The 21,228-nt window shown below is 40.5% G+C and overlaps 1 protein-coding gene across 1 annotated transcript in view; it reads left to right on the top strand.

The window, feature by feature from the left end:
- niban2b (niban apoptosis regulator 2b) overlaps positions 1-20,762 on the top strand; it is a 61,413-nt gene extending 40,651 nt beyond the window's left edge. Inside the window, exons 6-14 of the mRNA XM_046035216.1 lie at positions 2,228-2,343; positions 6,003-6,107; positions 7,776-7,938; positions 10,511-10,698; positions 10,974-11,129; positions 16,177-16,290; positions 17,095-17,202; positions 17,438-17,549; positions 18,696-20,762. Of these exons, the coding sequence (XP_045891172.1) occupies positions 2,228-2,343; positions 6,003-6,107; positions 7,776-7,938; positions 10,511-10,698; positions 10,974-11,129; positions 16,177-16,290; positions 17,095-17,202; positions 17,438-17,549; positions 18,696-19,816 (2,183 nt within the window). The 3' untranslated portion in view covers positions 19,817-20,762. The remainder of the gene's footprint in view (positions 1-2,227; positions 2,344-6,002; positions 6,108-7,775; positions 7,939-10,510; positions 10,699-10,973; positions 11,130-16,176; positions 16,291-17,094; positions 17,203-17,437; positions 17,550-18,695) is intronic.
- The last annotated feature ends 466 nt before the right edge of the window (positions 20,763-21,228 follow it).

Genomic DNA, 21,228 nt, shown 5'->3' with positions numbered 1-21,228 from the left:
CGAGTTTCAGTATTATACCATGGAGCTAACCGTCTTTGTTTTATTATTTTCTTTTTTAGAGGGGCTACAGAGTTGAGTGTCATTCGCAGCGAGCCTGCAGCACTATCAACAAGATGATCGATTTGGGAGGGACTGAAATTAGCATAGGAGTCCTCCGTTACTTTGTGACTTGATAATGAATTTAGAGCTGATGGAATCGCATCCTTAAATTTTGCTACAGCACTATCAGACAGACATCTTGTATAGAAATTTGTGCCCAATGGCGTGTAGTTCAGCAATACAAACTCAAACGTTATCAAACAGTGGTCGTATAAAGAGGGATTCTGTGGGAATACTATTAAATGTTCAATTTCAATACCGTATACCAAAACAAGGTCGAGGGTGTGGTTAAAACAGTGAGTCAGTTCATGAACACTCTGAGAGAAGCCAATGGAATCTAAAAGGGAGATAAACGCAGTACTAAAGCTGTCATTCTCAACGTCCACATGAATATTAAAACGGACAAAGTTATTATTGTAGGGGATTTTAAGGACTAAAGTTGACAAAAATTCTGCAAATTCAAATAAGAATTCAGGGTACGGACCAGGTGCAGTGATTTCCAACTTGGGTGTGAAAGACTAAGAACAAGGCTTTCAAATGAGTTATAGTTTAGTTTAGATTTAGAGCTGATTAGTAGGCTAGAGTCGAAGATTGCTGCAACTCCACCTCCTCGGCCTGTGCCTCGAGGAATGTGAAATCTTGTATTATATAATGAATCCACAGAATATAACTATGCATTTCCTCTCAGGTTTACAGAGCTTTTTAACCTCATTTAACTTTGGTTATATGACCCACTGATTTACTGCTTTGGTTTGGTTTCAGCACTCTCATCAACCTCATTTCCAGCAACTTGTTTCAGTGAAAAAGATCTGATGAATCCACTGTACACTACTTGCCCAGCACCAAAGAGCAGACAGACAAAATTAAAAACTACGCCTAGGTGGTGAACATAGTGGAGCATTTACACTCACTGGTCACTTTATTAGGTGCACCTTACAAGTACCGGGTTGGACCACCTTTTGACTTCAGAAATGCCTTAATTCTTCGTGGCATATTTTCAACAAGGTGTTGGAAACATTCCTCAGAGACTTTGGTCAATATTGACATGATAGCATCACGCAGTTGCTGCACATTTATCGACTGCACATCCATGATGCAAATCTCCCGCTCCACCACATCCCAAAGGTGCTCTACTGGATTGAGATCTGGTGACTGTGGAGGCCATTGGAGTACAGTAAAGTCATTACCATGTTCAAGAAACCAGTTTGAGATGATTTGAGCTTTGTGACATGGTGGATTATCCTGCTGGAAGTAGCCATCAGAAGATGGGTACACTGTGGTCATAAAGGGATGGACATGGTCAGCAACAATACTCGGCTAGGCTGTCGCATTTAAACGATTCTCAACTGGAACTAAGAGACCCAAAGTGTGCCAAGAAAATATCCCCACACCATTACTCCACCACCACCAGCCTGAACCATTGATACAAGCAGGATGGATCCATGCTTTCATGTTGTTTACGCCAAATTCTGACCCTACCATCTGAATGTCGCATCTGAAATCAAGACTCATCAGACCAGGCAACATTTTAGCAATCTTCTGTAGTTCAATTTTGGCAAGCCTATGCAAATTGTACCCTCAGTTTCCTGTTCTTAGCTGACAGGGGTGGCACCCGGTGTGGTCTTCTTCTGCTGAAGCCCATCTTCTTCGAGGTACGACATGTTGTGCATTGGTATTCTGTATATCTTTGTCTGCCCATTCTCTTCTGACCTCTAACATCAACAAGCCATTTTCATCTACACAACTGCCGCTCACTGGATATTTTCTCTTTTTCAGACCATTCTCTGTAAACTCTAGAGATGGTTGTGTGTGAAAATCCCAGTAGATCAGCAGTTTCTGAAATACCAACCCGTCTGACACAAACAACCATGCCACGTTCAGAGTCACTTAAATCTCCTTTTTGTCCTCCTTTTAAACTTCAACAAGTTGTCTTGACCACGGCTACACGCATAAATGCATTGAGTTGCTGCCATATGATTAGCTGACTAGCTATTTGTGTTAACAAGCAATTGAACAGGTTTACCTAATTAAGTGGCCAGTGAGCGTATATTTTAGTGACCAACTTTCTGCCAAATGGAAAATGTGCTTATTTGCTAACTGCTTACAGCTACTAATATTCCCATCCCAGGTTTGTCAGAGGAGAACAAAGTCCAAACACCAGCCTTCACTGATGCAGTACGACTCTACCGCCAAGCCCAAGGGCAGTATGGCACTTGGGAGATGATGTGTGGTGTACCATCACAGGTAAGCATGGCAGTAGTAACACAAGTAGGAATGATATATTCCATATTGTAGCGTGTAAATCAGAAATCTGACTGCATGCTTCCTGTAAACAGGTCAGGTTATATCAGCGCATGTAAATACATTTTTGAAATTCCTCAATTTGATTTCTCTCACTAAACTGATTTGTGTGTATGTAAACTTGGTGAAACCAGTGTTTCCCACACATAGACTGGACAAACTAAATGTTCTCCAGCCTCTGTTGTCCTTTACCTGCGACTTGCATTGCGCAGGGTGTGGCTTGCGCTGGGGGCGAGACCCGTTAATAACTTCTTGCAGGTCTAGTTTTAGAATTGTTTTCTAAACTGCCTATACCCCCCTTATTATATAAATATACTTTGCTATTGAGCTATTGTTTTCAAAATATTATAGTATTTTTAATATACCTTATCTTATTCCTGTCTGGTAATTTATCTAGCTATCGTGACATGAAATCTTATATACTGCAGTAGAAGATTTTTAAAGATTTCACTCGTGGTTATATTGAATGTTGTGTCAGCTGCTGTGTTCAATCCAGGGTGCTTATAACACTGCATAGCTGGAATTCTGTAACTCTGTGTTTCACAGAGTAATGTGCAATGTAAATGCTCCTGTATAGCGCCTTTCTAGTCTTTTCGACCACTCAAAGTGCTTTTACACTACATCTGCATTCACCAGTCATACACATTTATACACTGAGCCTAAGTGCTCAGACGGAAACTAACATTCACACTCATTCATACACTGGCGGAACAGCCGCCAGGGGCAAATCGGGGTTCAGTATCTTGCCCAAGCACACTTCGACACGCAACCAGGGGGAGCAAGAGAATGAACCGCCGACCTTCCGATTAACTCGCTCTACCTGCTGAGCCACGGCAACGCAATTTATGACTGCTTATAAACTGCTGTAAGTCAACACATCCCGCAGACTCTCAAACCAGTGTAACGGCAACTAAATAAAACCATGATCAACAATAAACCTGTAATCTGTTTGCAGCCAATGTTAATAATTAACATGATGGCAGTCAGCGGGACGTAAATGAATACGTTAATCGACTACCACAAGTTTGGCAAACAAACGCTTATTCATCTTTTAATAACAAACGACAGTCGGAGTAGCTAAAGCAAGAAGCAAGCTAACGTTAGATGGCCAATGCTGAGCTAAACATGTTTACTAACCTCAGGTTACTAACCTATTTTGCGTTCAGCGCTTCTTTGTTTGGGCCTTGTTGGATGAAGTTTTAAAGCCAGTTTATGATGGATGGAACAGCAGCTGCTGCTGTTTGTTGTCCTCTCTCACGTGTGGTCAATACGTGTTGCGTAGGCAGGTTCTAGGTAATGCAGGGAGGGGAATAACAGCAAGCTCACCAGATGTTTCCTGAAAATAAACATTGTTCACGAGTCCCGCACCTCGAGTCCGAGTCAAGTCTCAAGTCTTTTGAGTACAAGTCTCAAGTCAATTCTGAAGTCACTGTCTGTGCGACTTAAGTCATACTCGAGTCAGAGTCTCAAACTCGAGTCCCCATCTCTGCTATCACTCACCACAGCATATATTTTAAAGAGGTTCACTGTTTTGCAATATTCCTGGTCTAATCCAATTTTTTTTTTTTTGTCAAAGGTTTGAGCTTGTGGCGGGGGGAACACACAAACAAACAAAAAAAAACTAAAAGAAAGACACAGCCAGCTAAAGAACAGCAATAAACAGGTGACATAAGAAAACAACTGAGGGAGAATGAAAAGGAGAAACGGTGAAACAATAAATGAACAACACAGAACAGCCATGAGAACTAGAAGAATAATAATACATTTAAATAAATTACTTAATGAAAAGCATAAAGAATAGTTCACATACCTGTGACAACCATGGACAACCTAAATTTGTGTGTGTGTGCATAAGCCTGTCACAGAATGTAGTTTTTAGTGAGAGTGGGATGCCACAACAGCACTGCACAGATCCCAGCAACAGGCAGCCAAGAACCCCAGTAGCCAGGGCACCTCCGAAAGCGAAAAGGACCGGAGACAACACATCCCAGGGACAGCCATGGTCTGCCCCAGGGGAGAACAACAGAGAGTCGTGCTGGGGAGCATCACACACATACACACCAGCCTCCCCCCAAAGGAAAGGGACAGCAGCCACCCCACGACAGCAGCAACAGCCCCTCAGCCCCAAGAGGCTATTCACCAAGTGATAGAGTTGATCAGGGGGGACCAGAGAGACTGGAATTTTGTCAATTTGTGTACCTTAGCCATATCGATAGGTCTTCACATATTTTCTGCCAGAACTTTTGGACATTGCCACATAGCATAAATGTAACTATCAGAGATGTTACCTGAGCAGTTAAGGCAGATGTTTGCCTAAGGCCCATTCTGTACGTTCCTGTCCTGTATAGTGTGTTCTATGGAGAGTTTTATACTGTCGGAGTTGTAGATTGGGATTTAAACATATTTGCATCCAGAGGTTTTGGTCTGGACTAATGAATAGATCTGTCTCCCACTTTAAGAATAGGAAAGAGACTGAACCATCTGTTAACATGTTTATCTTTGATAATTTTGGGGATATCAGGATTGTTCCAGATTGGAGTAAGTCTGCATGGGATAGTTGATGACCTAGATATTTTGAGAAATTCCCACTAGGTTGTCGGGGAAGTGCTTATGTTAATGCTTTTAAAGCAGGTATGATGTTTGATACTGGAGCTGATGAATGGCATATCGGAAATTTGTATTTCCTTACAGAATGTTTGTCCATCCATGAGTGGTCCAGTGGGCTGTGATTCATAAATTGTTAGATATATTGTAGTCTGTTGGACAGGAAGTAATTAGCGAAATTTGGCAGTTCTAAACCACCACAAGAGTTTTTAAACTGATTCGAAGGGGTTTATTTTTCCACAAAAATTTAGAGATGTTTGAGTCCAGTGACTTAAACCAGACAGCATAGGGTTGGGTGGGTAACATTAAAATCACAGTCGTGAGAATATCCTATCGTGGGGCCTCTCATGATTCCCACCACAACCTGTTTTCAAACAAATTGCGATATATTGCAATTTATTATCTTTTTTCCAACTTCAAATTGTGTCCCCAAAGGAAAACTCTTTTTCTCGTGGACTGATAAAGCAATTGATTTTATTATTATAGTACCAAAAAGTAAAATTCTCACGTACAATTTATATAATAAACGATCGATACTTGACCTCCGTGTATCGATACAATATTGCCACGGAAAATCTCGCAATACTATGCTGTATCGATTCTTTTTCCCCCACCCTTAAAACGGTAGTTGATTTTAGGTAGGACCATCATTTTTGTGGTGGCGATTCTTCCCATGAGTGATATGGGCAATATTGTCCATTGCATGATGTCATCCTCTACTGATTTAATTAAAAGCGTGTATTTTAGCCATACTCTGGAAATCACACGTTACAGGTAAAACAAAGGATTTATTCCAATTAATGGAGTTGTCTGAGATGGATGAGAATTTGTCTAAGTGTGATTGTCTGAATTAAAAATACATCTTACTGAAGGTGTGCTGAACCATAGTGCTCGAGCTACTGGATACAGTCTAGTTATACCAATGTATTTAAACGCTTGTATGTGGAGCTGTTTGTGATTGTATTCCCATGAGTGTGTGTGTCTTGTTTTCTTTGTAGATCCTGTCCAACCTGGTGATGGAGGGCCTACTCCCTGAGCTGAGGGAGCTCATCTCCCCCCGCTTGAAAGGCAAACTACACGAGAGGCAGAGGAACTGGATGTTGGTAAGATACTACACCACACACATTCCACTTAATAAATAAAAATATGTAAGGTTACAAGGTAGATTTGTCATTTTACAACACAGGGTTGTATAAGTTGTAGTTCCCTTTATGCTACTCACAAAAAGCAAACATTAATACAGAAATTATAAAATGTTTAGGGTTGACCCCGATTATCGAAGATTCGATTATTCGGTAGGAGGAGCCTGACACCCAATCTCACAGTCGAATCTTTAAATTATCTTAAAATATCAATATATAATTTTGTAAATAAACATGTGAAAAGAAAGAAGCTTTCAATAAATCTTTCTAAAGTGTGTGTGTGTGTGAGAATAAATCCAAAATGGTAACCCTAACCCTTAAGGTAGGGGTCATCTCTGTGTGTGTGCACGTGTGTGGGGGAGAGAGACAGAGCACCAGCTGCGAGCGTATTGTGCAGGGTTGTGTGTGAACTCTGCAGGGCTTTCGGATCATTTATTACCATTGATGAACCACCCAAAGAATATTAAAATGGTTTTCAAACGGTATGTGGAATTGACCTGCAAGGAACCGCAACGTGCATGCAGTTTTCGGCGAGTCTGCAGAAATTAAGGCAGATGGTGAAAACCCATATCGGTCAACAACTATTGGAGATGGCATCATCTGTGAACCAGTTTCTCAAAACTCTTCATTAAAATGGGGGTAAGAACGACAGTCATCTCACCAAAAAGCAGCTATTTGCTCTGATGGTCTGATAGACCAAAAACGGGGGCGGGGGAGGGTTTTGTAGCTGCCAGGAATATTCATGTAAACATGGTCCAGGAGATTGCCTCCCCTGGTGAGAATGTGGGCGTAATGGTGGAATTTAGGATGAAATAATTCTGAAGTCTGATTAAAATCACCAGCAACAATTAAAACACTGTCCGGTTGTTTTGTTATGTGACTGCTGATGACCTCAAACAGTTCCTGTAAACTGTCCTGTCTACTTTGACTGCGTTTGAGCACCAAGCTCTTTCTCTGGTCTTACCGGAGTCTTGTGCCCTGTCAGCACAGAACACACTCCACCCGTTGAGTGTAATAGCTTGATCCAGGATGTTGTGGTGCAGCCAGGTCTCTGTAAAGATGAGGGCACAGCAGTCTGATTTCCCATTGCTGAGTTAGCCTGAGTCTTACTTCATCCATTTTATTTTCTTGAAACTGGGCATTGGCACAGGCTGGGAAATGGAACAGCTTTAGGTCCAATCAGGGTTAGCTTAGCTCTTATCCTAGCTCGGTTTCCTCTCTTCCTGGTTCGATCACACGACCTGCGGTGACGTTTGTTACAGCTGGTCTGGTTGTCAAGACGTGAGATGCCATGACCAGTGATCGTCCCAGTTCCGCTGCACGGTCTGATCCCTGCACTGCCTTTTCTGAAGTTGATGAGTGTATTTCTGTCATTAGTACTGTATTTTTAATTTTAAAAAGTATCTTATTCGTTTTAACACCCAGTTAATTTCACCCAATCAAAAATCCCTTCTATCGCTGTTGTAAACTTTGCTGACTGCAGAGACAGCCAGGAAGATGAGGCTAGTATGTCCCACTTAAAACCAAAATACCAAGTACAGCAGGGGTGTATATGTGGTTCACTTAAACTGAGCAACTGAAACGAACAGGAGAGTCTGCCTTTTAAATTTGTGTTTCCTGTGTAACTAGATATGTGACGCCGTATACAGCCTGGTGCATGGCCAGTGTCAGGCCCAGTATGAGATGGTCTTGCAGAAGTGTGCGGCGACCCACTCCTCTCTGGAGGCCTCCATACGAACAGATATGGACCAGATCATCACCTCCAAGGAGCATGTCACCAACAAGATCAGAGGTTAGCGAGAGAAGGCATTTTTATCTACTGATCTTTTTTTTTTTATTTTTTTTTTTGTTTTTATATACCTTCTTTTTTAGCTTGTATACATGGTCTGAATTGGTAAATTATTCTTTACTGCTAAATGAAATGTCTGGAGTGAGCCACGAAAGTGAATACGGACTAATTATAGGCTGACTGGCATGCTGTTATTTGCTGACAGGAGTTGTAAAAGGGGTCAGAGCTAAACAACTGGCCAGACAGAGCTCCTGTCTGTGTGGTTAATGTTAATGTGTAGGACTAGCTTTAATTTTTAAGCGCTTGTATGTCCTTAAATTGCCAGAGCTGTGTTTAAATTAAAACAATAACAAAATAAACAGTTTATGTTAAAGCAGGAGACAAATGCACTGATGAAATCCGTAATTAAATAAAAGGTACAGGTTTTAAAGCCTAATTTTGCAATTCCATTTTCATTTAAATATTATATAAAAAATATTAAAATTAAAATTTAAATAATTAGCTTTTTATGTTGCATTTATTTATGTGGTGTTTAAATGCAAAATGAATTAGCCAACTTGCTATTGCTTCTTTAAATGCATCATATTATTGATTATTATTAAATATTCCAGTGGCACTATTCAAACTCCATAGATATGGCTTACGTTTTGATAAACCTTTCATGAAGAACTACAAAGACTGATGCATACTGATATTTTCCTGTAAGTATAAGTAATCTTGCTAAAATATCCATGACTTCTGACATTTCTGCATCAGAGAGTATTAGCTAATCATTTTAATTACCACTGCAAATTCTAGCAAATGTCACCAAATATCAGCTGCCACTGTCATCAGAAACGTATGTCGCTTCACATGACTCTCATGTCTCGAAAAACATATTTCCTCATTCTTTCTCTCCCCACATGCGTCTTTTCATTGCGTCTTAGTCCCGCCCACCCAGGATGCATGGAAAGACGCAAGGAAAGGTGCAAGTGAGGGAAATGTGGATGCAATTAAGAAACATCCCAGGTTCTACTCGAGGTTTCTGCCTCTTAAAAGGGAGTTCTTCCTTGCCTGTGTCGCCTAGTGCTTGCTCATGGTGGAAATTGATGAGTCTCTGTAAAAAAGTAGTATGGTCTAGACCTGCTGCGGTTATGAATAAAAACATGTTACGCAGGTAATGTGGCTGCAATTACAACTTGCATATATATTTTATTGCTAATAAAAATAATGATAATAATAATAACTTTGATTTATATAGCGCCTTTCACAAACCCAAGGACGCTTAACAAACAAAAAAGGGGGGGGGGGGGGGGAGGCCAGGGGAGACTAAAGCCCATAGCCCTCAGTGAAGAGGTGTGTTTTAAGTTGGGTTTTAAAGGTTATATAGAGGAGGCAGAGCGGATGGCAAGAGGAAGCTTGTTCCAGAGTGATTGTGCACCGACACAGAAAGCTCTGTCACCAAATGTCCTGAGCCTGGGATTAGGGACAGCAAGCAGGTCCTTGTCAGAGGACCGCAGGGGCTGTGACTGAGTTTAGGGATGGAGTAGATCTGTGAGGTACTGAGGTGCAAGTCCATGGCGAGATTTGTACGTCAGTAGGTGGATTTTATATTTGATCCGGGACTTAACTGGCAGCCAGTGAAGCTTATGACCTTTTAATGGTAATTTGCTACTGCATGTGCTTTTTTCTTTTTTCAAAAGTGACTTTCTTTAGTTTAGAGATGATATCATCAGCCGATTCTATTTTTATGTCTTTGTAAGAACTATAATTGACAGCATACACAAAGGTCTGGTGTCTATTCAGTTGTATGGTCATAATAAAAAAACTCTGTTACCGTAAAACTTTAATTAATGGCCCGGCCTTTTATTTGCTTAAATCACTTAACTAACCCTGCCTATATTTATGACAGACATCCAAAAGGCCTTTTAATTCCTTTTTCCATGCTGGTAAATCTGAATAATATTTTGGTGCTCATTGTCCTCATAAAATGAACTAAACGACTGTGGAGAATCTAACCAATCTAATGATGTGTAGCATGTCCATATTGCTAAAAGTTTAAACATTTATATTTGTATGCACAATCTAAGCAGCTTAGAACCAGCTCAAGCATCCAAAGAACTTCGAGAGAGCTAGACCAGGCTTCAGATTGAGACTTTATTTTTTAAAACGTGTACCGACACCAGGCCAGTACAAGGGACAGGCTTGTAATTGGGACAAGACTTTTAATTGAAGTTTCACGGTAAATAACTTTTTAACTTGTAGCAGGTGACAGGACCTTCTTTCACTCTCATCCAAACAAATCTCAAAATAAAACCGTACTCCAGGTTAAGCTACTGGACAGAGCTTTTTGTACAAACAAAATCCAACGAGGCTCAGTGTTTCTCACAGAACGACAGCTTTGTTGGGGCTGGGGTAATATATTTTTAGAAAATATTTGAAAGAATACATTACCCTTTTCCTAGCAGATTATTTCTCTGGAAGTCTCCACCTAATGTTAGTGTTGACTCACAAACTGCTTTCATCTGCTCAATTTGCTCTGAAACTATGACCTTACATGTTTAGCCCCTCTCTTGTGTACCTCGTCCCCCCACAGCGGTTGTTCTCCCCAAGGCCGAGAAGCTGCTGATGGTAAGTATCCAGCCTTACATCGGCTCCATTCTTGACGCCTTGATGGAGCCCACCAGCCGAGGCTTCTCTGAGGTCCGCAATGTGTTCTTCAGGGAGCTGGTGGACATGAGTAAGAACACCGTCAATGAGGGAACCAAAGAGGCCGTGGCACAGGTGAGGAGGTTGAGGAGGAAATTAAGCATAAGCTCCTAGTGTGGGCTGTCCTTGCTGTGATGGCAACATGATTCATATGAAGGTGATCACACCTTTCAAGAGAGAATAATATTACACACTGTAATTTGAAGTCCATGTAACTATGAAATCCAAACCGGTAAATTATCCAGTATGGTTTGTGAAACAAAAGTGAAAATACAATAAATATTATATATAAAAACGTTATATACACGTTTCGTACAATTCTCCCCCCGTCCTTCCCTTCTCCTCTTCAGCACATGGAGAAGATCTCTATGCTGGCCTTCCATCCAATAAAGATGCAGAGCTGCTATGAGAAGGTGGAGCAGCTGAGTCTGGAGGGTCTACAGCAGAGGTTTGACGTCTGTAGCCCCTCCGTGTTTGTCCAAAGGGCCCAGATCCTCATGAGAGAGGTAAGCTCTAAAAGTACTAAAAGGTTCCTTCAGCCCATTGTTGTGTGCGTTCCCATCATCAGTAACCACGATCCATGAACAAAATGTAGGATATTTGAACATCAGATTTGACTAGAATATAATGAAAAACTACAGGTTTTGCTTGACCACTGAAAATAGATTTTTTCTTTTTTGTGTGTGTGAAAAATAATGAAGAAACACACGATAAAGTTTGTTACAAATTTAATAACAAACTGGATAAAGCCATCAAGTTGTTAAAGAGGTGGTATTGTGCTTTTTGGCTTTTCCCCTCTCCTTTATTGAGTTATACATCTTTTTTGTGCATGTAACAGGTTTGCAAATTGAAAAAGCCCAAAGTCCAGCCCAAAGGGAGTTCCCATCTCCCACAGAAAACTCTGCTCTGAACCGCTTGAAAACAGCTCGTTTGTAGTCCAGCCTTTACTTCCCTTTCATCCTTATGACGACACAGGGAAGAAGGCTAAATGCGACTCATAATGCTCGCTGAGCGACTAGTCCGACACGCCCTCAAAAACAGCGGTGGAAACACACTGAGCTGCAGCACACACCTCTCCTCTCCCTTCCAAACACTAGCTACCCTCCAGGCAGTCAGTGCACAGGAAGTTGTTCCTGTGATGTAGAGACAGAGCTCAGTTAAAACTTTATGGATGAAAGATACTTTTGTTACAGATTAATAACTCACCACTCTGAAACTCTTGCTACAGTCCATGTTGCCAAGCTGGTCGGCAACATGTACAGCTGAACTGAAGCTGTTTACCGGCGTCTCACTGTCCCGCCCTTCTCTGCTTCTGATTGGCTAGTAGTCCTTAACTAGGAACTGTGCAAGTGCAACTCCCAACAAAGATCATTTAGAGACAAGATGTATCACTCCATAGCTAAAACGGAGCCTTCAACACAGGGTGAAAAGAGGAGCTGCAGCAATGTGCAGTATGGAGTATGCAGATTATTTTTTTATTGTGTTTTTTGAAAATGAAACCATGTAAACCTGTTCTGGTACAACCCCTAAATAGGATTTTGAACCTGAAAATGAGCATAATACCACCACTTTAAAAGAACTCCAGCACAGAGAAAGAAACACATTCATAAAATCGCAAGAGATCAGCTGCTGCACTCACGTTTGTGACCACCTGAGTTTTGGAGGAACATGATTTTTAACAAGCTTTATTACCTCCTGTAATCAGCTGGCCCAGTTTGTTTTTGAGACGAGGAGACAGACTTCGGCTTTGTGTAAAAACTTCCTGACTGAACTTAAAACAACAACTCCAGACCCAGTATTTAGCGTAACTCCATCAGCTGTTCGCTGGTAACGCATAGTTGCACGCTGGCTGCTGTTTCCGAGCAATACATTTAATGACGACATACGATCTCATGCCGACATTGGTGAGACCCGTGTGGCTCTCTGACTGTTGAATGTGATTTATTGGTTTGCAAACAATGGTGTAAAAAAGAGGAGCAGTTGTAGAAAAACACCTGACATGTTAGATTTAAAGCCAGTAGCCACTTCTCGCCCATTCAAAAATTCACTGCAAGGCTAGCCCCCCCCCCCCCTCCTCCCAAAGTACAGGTACTTTCGGAAAGTACTACCCCCCAAGTAGGGACTTTTAGGGGGTAAAATAAAGACCCTGGAACTAAATTTAGACCCTGGTCCCTTCGGGGAGAAATGCAGTTGGTTCTTCCAAAGATTTCTAGTTCCGTGGTACTTTGCTTTTACGGTTGGGTTTAGCTTACAGTATGGGTTTTAAATCGGGTACCGTGTTGGTCTACACTTACAGCTTCCAGTATTAGAGGATTATTCTTGTTTATTACTGCTGGGAGCTTTTTTTTTTTTTATTGTTTTGTTAATTTCTATTATTTATGATAATATTGTAATTACCACGTTAATTGCTGCGATTTGGGAACACAATGATGTCACTATTGTGCCTGTTTATTTTTAATTACAAACTTGATTTTGATTGCAGTGCGATAAATATGCTCTCAAAACATTTTTTGTTGTTGCTTGCATTAAAAAGACACAAAAATACCTTCATATAAAACCTCACTTAACACCATATTGAATTAATTGAATACAGAGACTTAAAAATAGTTGTGGATGTTAAAAATGAAAGAAAAAAGTTATTAAACTGTTAAACTGCCTCATTAGAAAACTTCCATATGGTTGTAGGCTCTGGTCAGGACCAAGGCCACCAGATACCTGAACAGTTTTGTTTTTTTTTTCCCCCCAAAGGCTATCGGCCTCTGAAACGACCCACTCTAGCTCCCACTATCTCCCGATACATTTTCTCCAGTGCCCTCACTGTGTGTGTGTGTGTGTGTGTGTGTGTATACTGCTCAAAAAATAAAGGGAACAATAAAATAAATCCTAGATCAGAATGAATGAAATAATCTCATTAAATACTCCTTTCTTTACATAGTTGAATGTGCTGACAACAACATCACACAAAAATTATCAATGGAAATCAAATTTATCAACCCATGGAGGTCTGGTAGAAAGGTGGAAAGCCACACTACAGGCCGATCCAACTTTAATGTAACGTCCTTAAAACAAGTCAAAATTAGGCTCAGTAGTGTGTGTGGCAGTCTGTGGTGCAACGTGGCGTTGGTGGATGGAGCGAGACATGATGTCCCAGATGTGCTCAATTGGATTCAGGTCTTGGGAACGGGCGGGCCAGTCCATAGCATCAATGCCTTCCTCTTGCAGGAACTGCTGACACACTCCAGCCACATGAGGTCTAGCATTGTCTTGCATTAGGCTCAGTATTTTGGGGCGGCTGTGGCTCAGGAGGTAGAGCGGGTTGGCTGTTAATCGGAAGGTCGGCGGTTCAATCCCTGGCTCCCCCTGGTTGCATGTCGAAGTGTCCTTGGGCAGCCCAACACCGTGCAGGACGTTTGGCATTTGCCAGAGAACACCAAGATTGGCAAATTTTATCCGAATTGCCCCTGGCGGCTATTCCGCTTCCGTTCAGTTTCCGTTTGAGCACTTAGGCTCAGTGTATGAATGTGTGTGACTGGTGAATGCAGATGTAGTGTAAAAGTGCTTTGTGGTGGTGGTCGAAAAGACTAGAAAGGCGCTATACAAGTACGGAGCATTTACATTAGGAGGAAGCCATCTCGGTACCTAATGGCAGTCAGGCTACCTCTGGCGAGCACATGGAGGGCTGTGCGGCCCCCCAAAGAAATGTCACCCCACACCATTACTGACCCACCGCCAAACCGGCCATGCTGGAGGATGTTGCAGGCAGTAGAAAGTTCTCTACGGCGTCTCCAGACTCTGTCACGTCTGTCACACATGCTCAGTGTGAACCTGCCTTCATCTGTGAAGAGCACAGGGCGCCAGTGGCGAATTTGCCAATCTTGGTGTTCTCTGGCAAATGCCAAACGTCCTGCACGGTGTTGGGCTGTAAGCACAACCCCCACCCTAATGGAGTCTGTTTCTGACAGTTTGAGCACACATGCACATTTGTGGCCTACTGGAGGTCATTTTGCAGGGCTCTGGTAAAAACCAGCGCAGTCAATTTCTTGTAAAATACATAGGATCCATATTGTGGAACAATGTTAAACAGCTCCCAGGGCAGTCCCTGTCAGTGTTGAATACTTTTATATTGGAGTCATTTGTTTATTCTCTTGTGATTTTTGTGACTCTTGTGTTCTTATGACTTTTCTTAGCTGTGTTTTTATGTTTTAAAGTAATAACTCTTTACAATTTTGAATACAAGTACATTTTTATTAACTTTATTATTGTTAGATTTTTCAAATCGCAACTGGGGGAGACCCATGATAAGCATTTTAGATTTTTGGCCTGCCTTAATATATTCTGTTATCGCTTTGTAAATGTTCTATTTTTATGTGCTATTAATTAAACAAAAAATAAAATTAAATAAATAAATAAATAAAAAAGAATTATCCATAGATCCACAGATTAGTTTGCTAAACTCAGCAGTTTGTCCATCCTTTCCTCATGTAAAAATGAAATGCATTATTTGTTCAAGTAACCTATGATGTATAACATGACATATTCTTAATACTTAACCATAGTATTTTAGTAATCTAAATATGGATGTTAAACTGGTGTGTAAGTTGAACTTTTACCTAGGACCTGTTAGTGTAGCCTTAGTTAGAGTTAGCATAATGTCATGTACATGGCAACAAAATGGATATTGGATAGATAAGGCCAATTTGCACGTTTCGCAGCAGTCGCTGGCTAAAATTGAAAGGCTGCTTTTGTCAGCTTTACTAAGAATTGTGATGGCAAATCATTGTAAACTGCAAATGTGCTGTACATGCAAAATAGAAAGCTTTTACAGGGCTAACAGAAACTAAAGGGGATGGGGCTTAATTGGACTTGGTTGAAGATATAGATATAAGATGTTACCTACAAAATACTTGATATGTTTAGTTTTTCTGCAGTAGCAGATGGCTATAGGTTGACCAGTGAGTGGATCAAATCTAGCTGACGAAGAGGTCAGTATTTGAGTTTTGCTGCCACAGGGAATCACTGAGTTACTAACTACTGAATTAGGCCTTATAATGCTGCAAAAGCTTGGTGGATTATTTTGAATTCATTCGTTGCCCTTGGTTGAACATGTTCCCCCATCTGTTGTGGGACAGATATACTGTCCCCTTCCTTTTGCTCAGAGTTTGTGGAGGGATTGGTCGAGGTTCAGCTTGTGCTGCTGCACCGCCCTCTAACGGTGTGAAGTTTAAATATGTGTGTGTTCAGGTACATCATTGGACAGATACAGCAGGGGGCAGTGCATTATTATTATATTTTAACCTTTGAATACATGTAGATTTCACCAGACATTTTTACATACATCAGTTAGTCACCATTTCCATATGTTACAAAGTTTGGACTGCAAATGATATTGCTTGCAAACCTTTTAGAACATACTACCAAAAACATATTCTTGCCATTTATTATTTTTTTTCTATTACTTATCAATGCCAAAATATGGTAAAACATAGTCATATTTTAACGGTGTCCCTATAATAACACATTGGCCTCTCTCTCTGCATGGGTGCTTGTCCACAGCAAATGGACGATGCAGTGTATACATTTGAGCAGATGCTTCACCAGAGTCTGGAGTCTCAGGGTACAGAGGAGCTCTGTAAGGCCATCCAGCGCTGCCAGGACAGAGTCATTAAGGTGAAACACACACACACGGAAGATGCTATTAGATATAGACTGTGGCTGTGTCTATATAGTGCACTATATTTACCCTTGGAACAAAGAAAATGGTGTGTATACTGCTCACTATAGAGGACACAATTGTGTCTGGTATATAAAGAAAAGTGAAAGAGGCAGTTTTATCTCATTTTTTTATATACTTTGCAGTGGAAAAAGTTCCAACACTACAATATAAACATACTCCAGTACAATTAAAGGTCCTGCATTCAGAATCCTACTTGAGTAAAAGTATAGAAGTATTATCAGCTAAATGTACTTTAGGTGTTAAAAGTAAAAGTACACATGGTTGACATTTTTGCTTGCAAAATTACTTAAACAATAGCTCAATAAAATGATAGTTGTGGTGAGAAAGAAGGAAAAAAAAAACACTAATTAAATTAATTTTTAATGTATTTTATATGAAACATATTTTTCTTTGTTTTTTTTAATGTAAGATGAATCTGAAATGTATTACGTAACAATCTGTCAAATAAATGTAGCGGAGTAAAAAATGTCTGAAATGTAGTGGAGTAGAAGTAAAAAGATGCATTAAATGAAAATACTCAAGTATCTCAAAATTGTGCTTAAATACAGTACCGGAGTAAGTGGACTTTTCACTACTGATGATGTCAACTCTCTGGTGTCAACAGTTGTATCGTGAGAGGACATGTTGCCTTTAAAATTTAGTTTTGAAAGGAAGCAGTTCACTGAGGAAAAATTTAATCTCTAAAGTCCTACGGTGGTATTAATGCTTTTTCTTTTTGTTCTTTTGTTTGTTGTCAGAAATTTGATTATGACAGCAGCACAGTGAGGAAGCGATTCTTCCGTGAGGCTCTCCTCCAGATCTTCATCCCTTACATGCTGAAGCAGCTGAGCCCGTCCTGTGCCTCAGTGAGTCTCGAAGCATTTTTTCACCAACAACCTGGACTGTCATTTACTGGCAATGCGGTTTATGTATTGTGTTGTGCAGTGTCATCTAGTTCCAGATGAAGAAGACACAACATAGTGTGATAGTAATAATAAGAATAATACTTTTGAGCCAAGTCACATCCTGAAATGAGAATATTTAGACAAAAATAAATAAATGTTAGCTTCAGCAGTTGAACGGTTTTGACTGTGAACGCAGGAGCTGCCACGCTTCCAGGAGCTAATCTTTGAGGACTTTTCCTCCTTCATCCTGGTGGAGAACATCTTTGAGGAGGTGGTGCTGCACTCGGTCATGAAGGACATCACAATGGGTTAGTCTTCTGCAGTGTTACTCTTCCTGTTTGTTTTTACACTCACAAAACATTTCTCTTTTTATCTTAACTTTTTAAAATCTTTTCCAAAGTAGATATCGGCCCACATACACTAAACAAAAACTCGCTAGTCTTAAACATAACAAACATACAAAACTACGGAAGCAGAGCTTGGTTACCAAAGGTTATTTTGTTATCTCTATCTCGGGATGACATGAGAAATATTTTCAGAAAACAAAAGCTTGTTGGCAGTGTGTGTTATTGATTCAACTGATATTGTCAGCAGCCTCAACACGGTTTCTACTCACAAAGGTTCCCTGCCGGTTGTATCAGGGCAGGGTTTCCCTTCTAAATGTTTCATCCTGAGCGAACACCCAAGGCTTATCTTATAGGATAGGATAAACTTTAAGGGCCTTAGTAGGTATCACAGAGTCTACACAGAAAGTGATGACGCTGTTAGAACCTGATCGTTGATATAATGGCTATTAAAGACCTCCATAATGTGCATTATTTGCTTCTTTGTCCACTTGTTCCCAGTAATGTAATTGTTAGTGTGCCTCCTGAAAATAACTATATAATTTGGTTGTAATTGTAGTCTAAATAGAATAAGCACTCAGAAATGCTGCACACAAAAGGTACCAATATGTTTGAGTTTTCAAGAAAGTATATTTTAATATATTTGTTGTTACATTGTTGCAGTAGTTATAGAGCAATAGTTGAAATCTTTGACTAGACAACAACTAACATCTGAGAACCACTTAAAGGGCTTTCACACATACTTTGTGTGAAACCTCCCCTGGATCAAACACACGAAATTTGGTCTCTGTCCAGATTAAACTGAACCATGGATGGTTTGGACTTTCAGACCATTTACTGGAAGTTCCTATGGTTCCTTTGTAAACTGGAAACAAACAAATGCACGGAGAAATGCACTGAAATAAGGACACAATTGTAAATCGGCCGTGACAGCTCAACTGTATTAAACTGAAGTTAATTAAATATAGGTTCCTTTCCAGGATCTTTGTAGGGAAATACAGGACCCCACATTTTGAAACTTTATACTGTATTGTTAATTTAGGACCCATATTTAATTAAATTTTTTTCATCATATCATTGCACATTTTAACCTCTTATGTCTATCTGTAGCTGTGAAAGAGGCGGCAGTCCAGAGGAGACATAACCTCTACAGGGACAGCATTGTCCTCTCTAACAGTGACCCCAGCCTCCACCTACTAGGAGAAAACCCCTCCATCGACTGGGCCGGGGAGTACGGAGGAGCCCAGGAGGTGGTGGATGGAGAAGGTGAGGATGTTGAGGGTGAAGGTGGGGAGTCACAGAAGAGGAGGAGGATGAAGCAGGTGGTGTCCATGATCCAGGTGGAAGGATCCCCAGTCCTACCCAACGAATCTTGCATAGAGGTGCCCGGTGTCGACAACATCTCGGAGGAGGGGGGAGAGGGGGGAGAGGACGAGAAGGATGAAGATGGGGAGGAGGACTCAAATGGTAAAGCTTTTCCTGACCAGAGTGTATCTGCAAGTCCCAAAGCTTCAGAGAACCCTCCAGACTTGTCAAATGGTTCTGTCTTGAAGGAGGAGGAAGCTAAACCAGAGGAGCAGGGTAAAGAAGAAGTCCCACTGAAGATTAAAGTTGCTTCAAAAAGTATTTCAGAGGAAAGGGGTAAGGAAGAGGACAGCCAGCTGATGGTGGAGGAACAACCACCTTCAAACCAGAAGGAGACGACGTTGCCATCACCACCTTGTCCAGAGGAAGTCCCATGTGAAGCTTTTCCTGACCAGAATGGCTCTGCAAGTCCCAAAGCTTCAGAGCACCCTCCAGACTTGTCAAATGGTTCCGCCTTGAAGGAAGAGGAAGCAAAATCAAAGGAGCACGGTAAAGAAGACGTCCCACTGCAGGTTGAAATTGCTTCAAGAAGTGCTTCAGATGAGAGTGGTAAGGGAGAGGACAACAAGCAAATGGTGGAGGAACAACCACCCTCAAACCAGGAGGAGATGTTTCCACCGCCGCCTTGTCCAGGGGAAGTCCCATCTGGAGCTACAGTAGTGACTACAGAGAGCCCTCCAGAGGTGACATCTGACTTCCCCCCACCTCCACACGACGACAGCGGCTTCCTGTCTCCCACCAGTAAGAGGGCAGAGGAGGAGGAGGAGGAGGAGGCGGCCCCAAGCACAGAGGTGGGGAAGACGAGTGTTGCCGCAGCACCAGGAGCAGTGTCCAAAACCTGTGACCCTGAGACCAGAGACCAGTGATCAGATGATTTATTTGACCTAAACTGAATCCAGCCTGTTTTTTTTTTTTTTTTGTTTTGTTTTTTGTATTTTTTTTTTAACAAAGATTCAAAACTTTCATTTAAAAAGCATGAAATGTCTTTTTAGTTTTTACACCAGTTCCAGGCATAGTAATCACTTGCAGATTATTTTCACCGAGCAGGGCTCAGGTGCTGTCGTCATTTTGTTAAATGTAGTTTTTTTTTTTCTGTATAATTTAAACTTAAACTTTGCGTCAGAAAGAAAAAGCTTTCGATCCACTTAAGTTCCACAATTTATTTTCTCTTCACCTGGTATAAATGTGAGCACAACGGACAACCTTGAGTCCATAAAGGTGTGTTATAAACACATACAAGAACGGGCTACTTGAGCTTTTGGTGAAATACATATAGATCAAAGTCTGTTTTGTTTAACTACGGTGTGGCCTTCAGTAACCTTTGGCAGTTAGATTTTTTTTTTTTAATGACATTTGTTGATGTAAATACAGTCTGTGCTATTGGAAACTCATGGGTTATTATTGACCTAATTATCCAAAAGGAAATACTTTACTGAATGTGGAAAAGTCTCAAAGGTGATTTTTCATTTTTCATCTCAAACTTACATTCATTAAAATTCATTCATTGTCTCAGTATACATACTGACTTGACACAAGACTTGACAAATTCTTTTGTGTTGGTGAGAATAATATGAGTTTATCCCTTAACAAAGAAAGCTTTTATATATTATGTATGAATACTTACATGGACCAGTGAACTTCATTTCACATAATTTCATATAATTTCATCAGTGTCTTAACTGATTTCCCCACCCCCGTATTGTATTTATTATTTTGCATCCCCTTCTCTTTTTGACCAATGTACTTTTAAATTTATTTTACACGTGATACAAATATTATTGATAATAAATCATTATCGATTAATTATTATAAGTTGGTCTACATGGTCTTTGTTGTTACTACTCTAGGCATAGGAGGCATATGATATTGGCATATGAACATTGCTTCTTGCAATTGCTTGCAGATATTGACACTGTATTCCCATGAATCCTTAGCAATGCACATCACAATTCTTGTGAAGATGAACAGGTTGTCCAGAAAAACATAGGAAGGATGTATACTGATGACAAAAATCCTTGCTTTATAGTTAAAGTGCATGTTCTGGTTGGGAATGGTTGAACAGTTGCAGAATATAATGTGTTGAGCAGTGGTGGAGGAAGTATTTAGATATTTTATTTAAGTAACAAAAGTAACAATGCCACACAGTAAAAATTATTACAAGTAATAGCTTTACATTGAAAAATCTGCTTATTAGTAATCAAGTATCAACCACTTTCAGCATCAAAAATAAAATTAGCCTACTGTAGAAACACAACTATTTTATTTTACCTATTAATGA

This window comes from Micropterus dolomieu, linkage group LG21, assembly GCF_021292245.1.
Source record: "Micropterus dolomieu isolate WLL.071019.BEF.003 ecotype Adirondacks linkage group LG21, ASM2129224v1, whole genome shotgun sequence".
Lineage (NCBI taxonomy): Eukaryota > Metazoa > Chordata > Actinopteri > Centrarchiformes > Centrarchidae > Micropterus > Micropterus dolomieu.
Note: the sequence above shows the minus strand (reverse complement) of the source record. Positions and strands in the feature narration are given on the sequence as shown.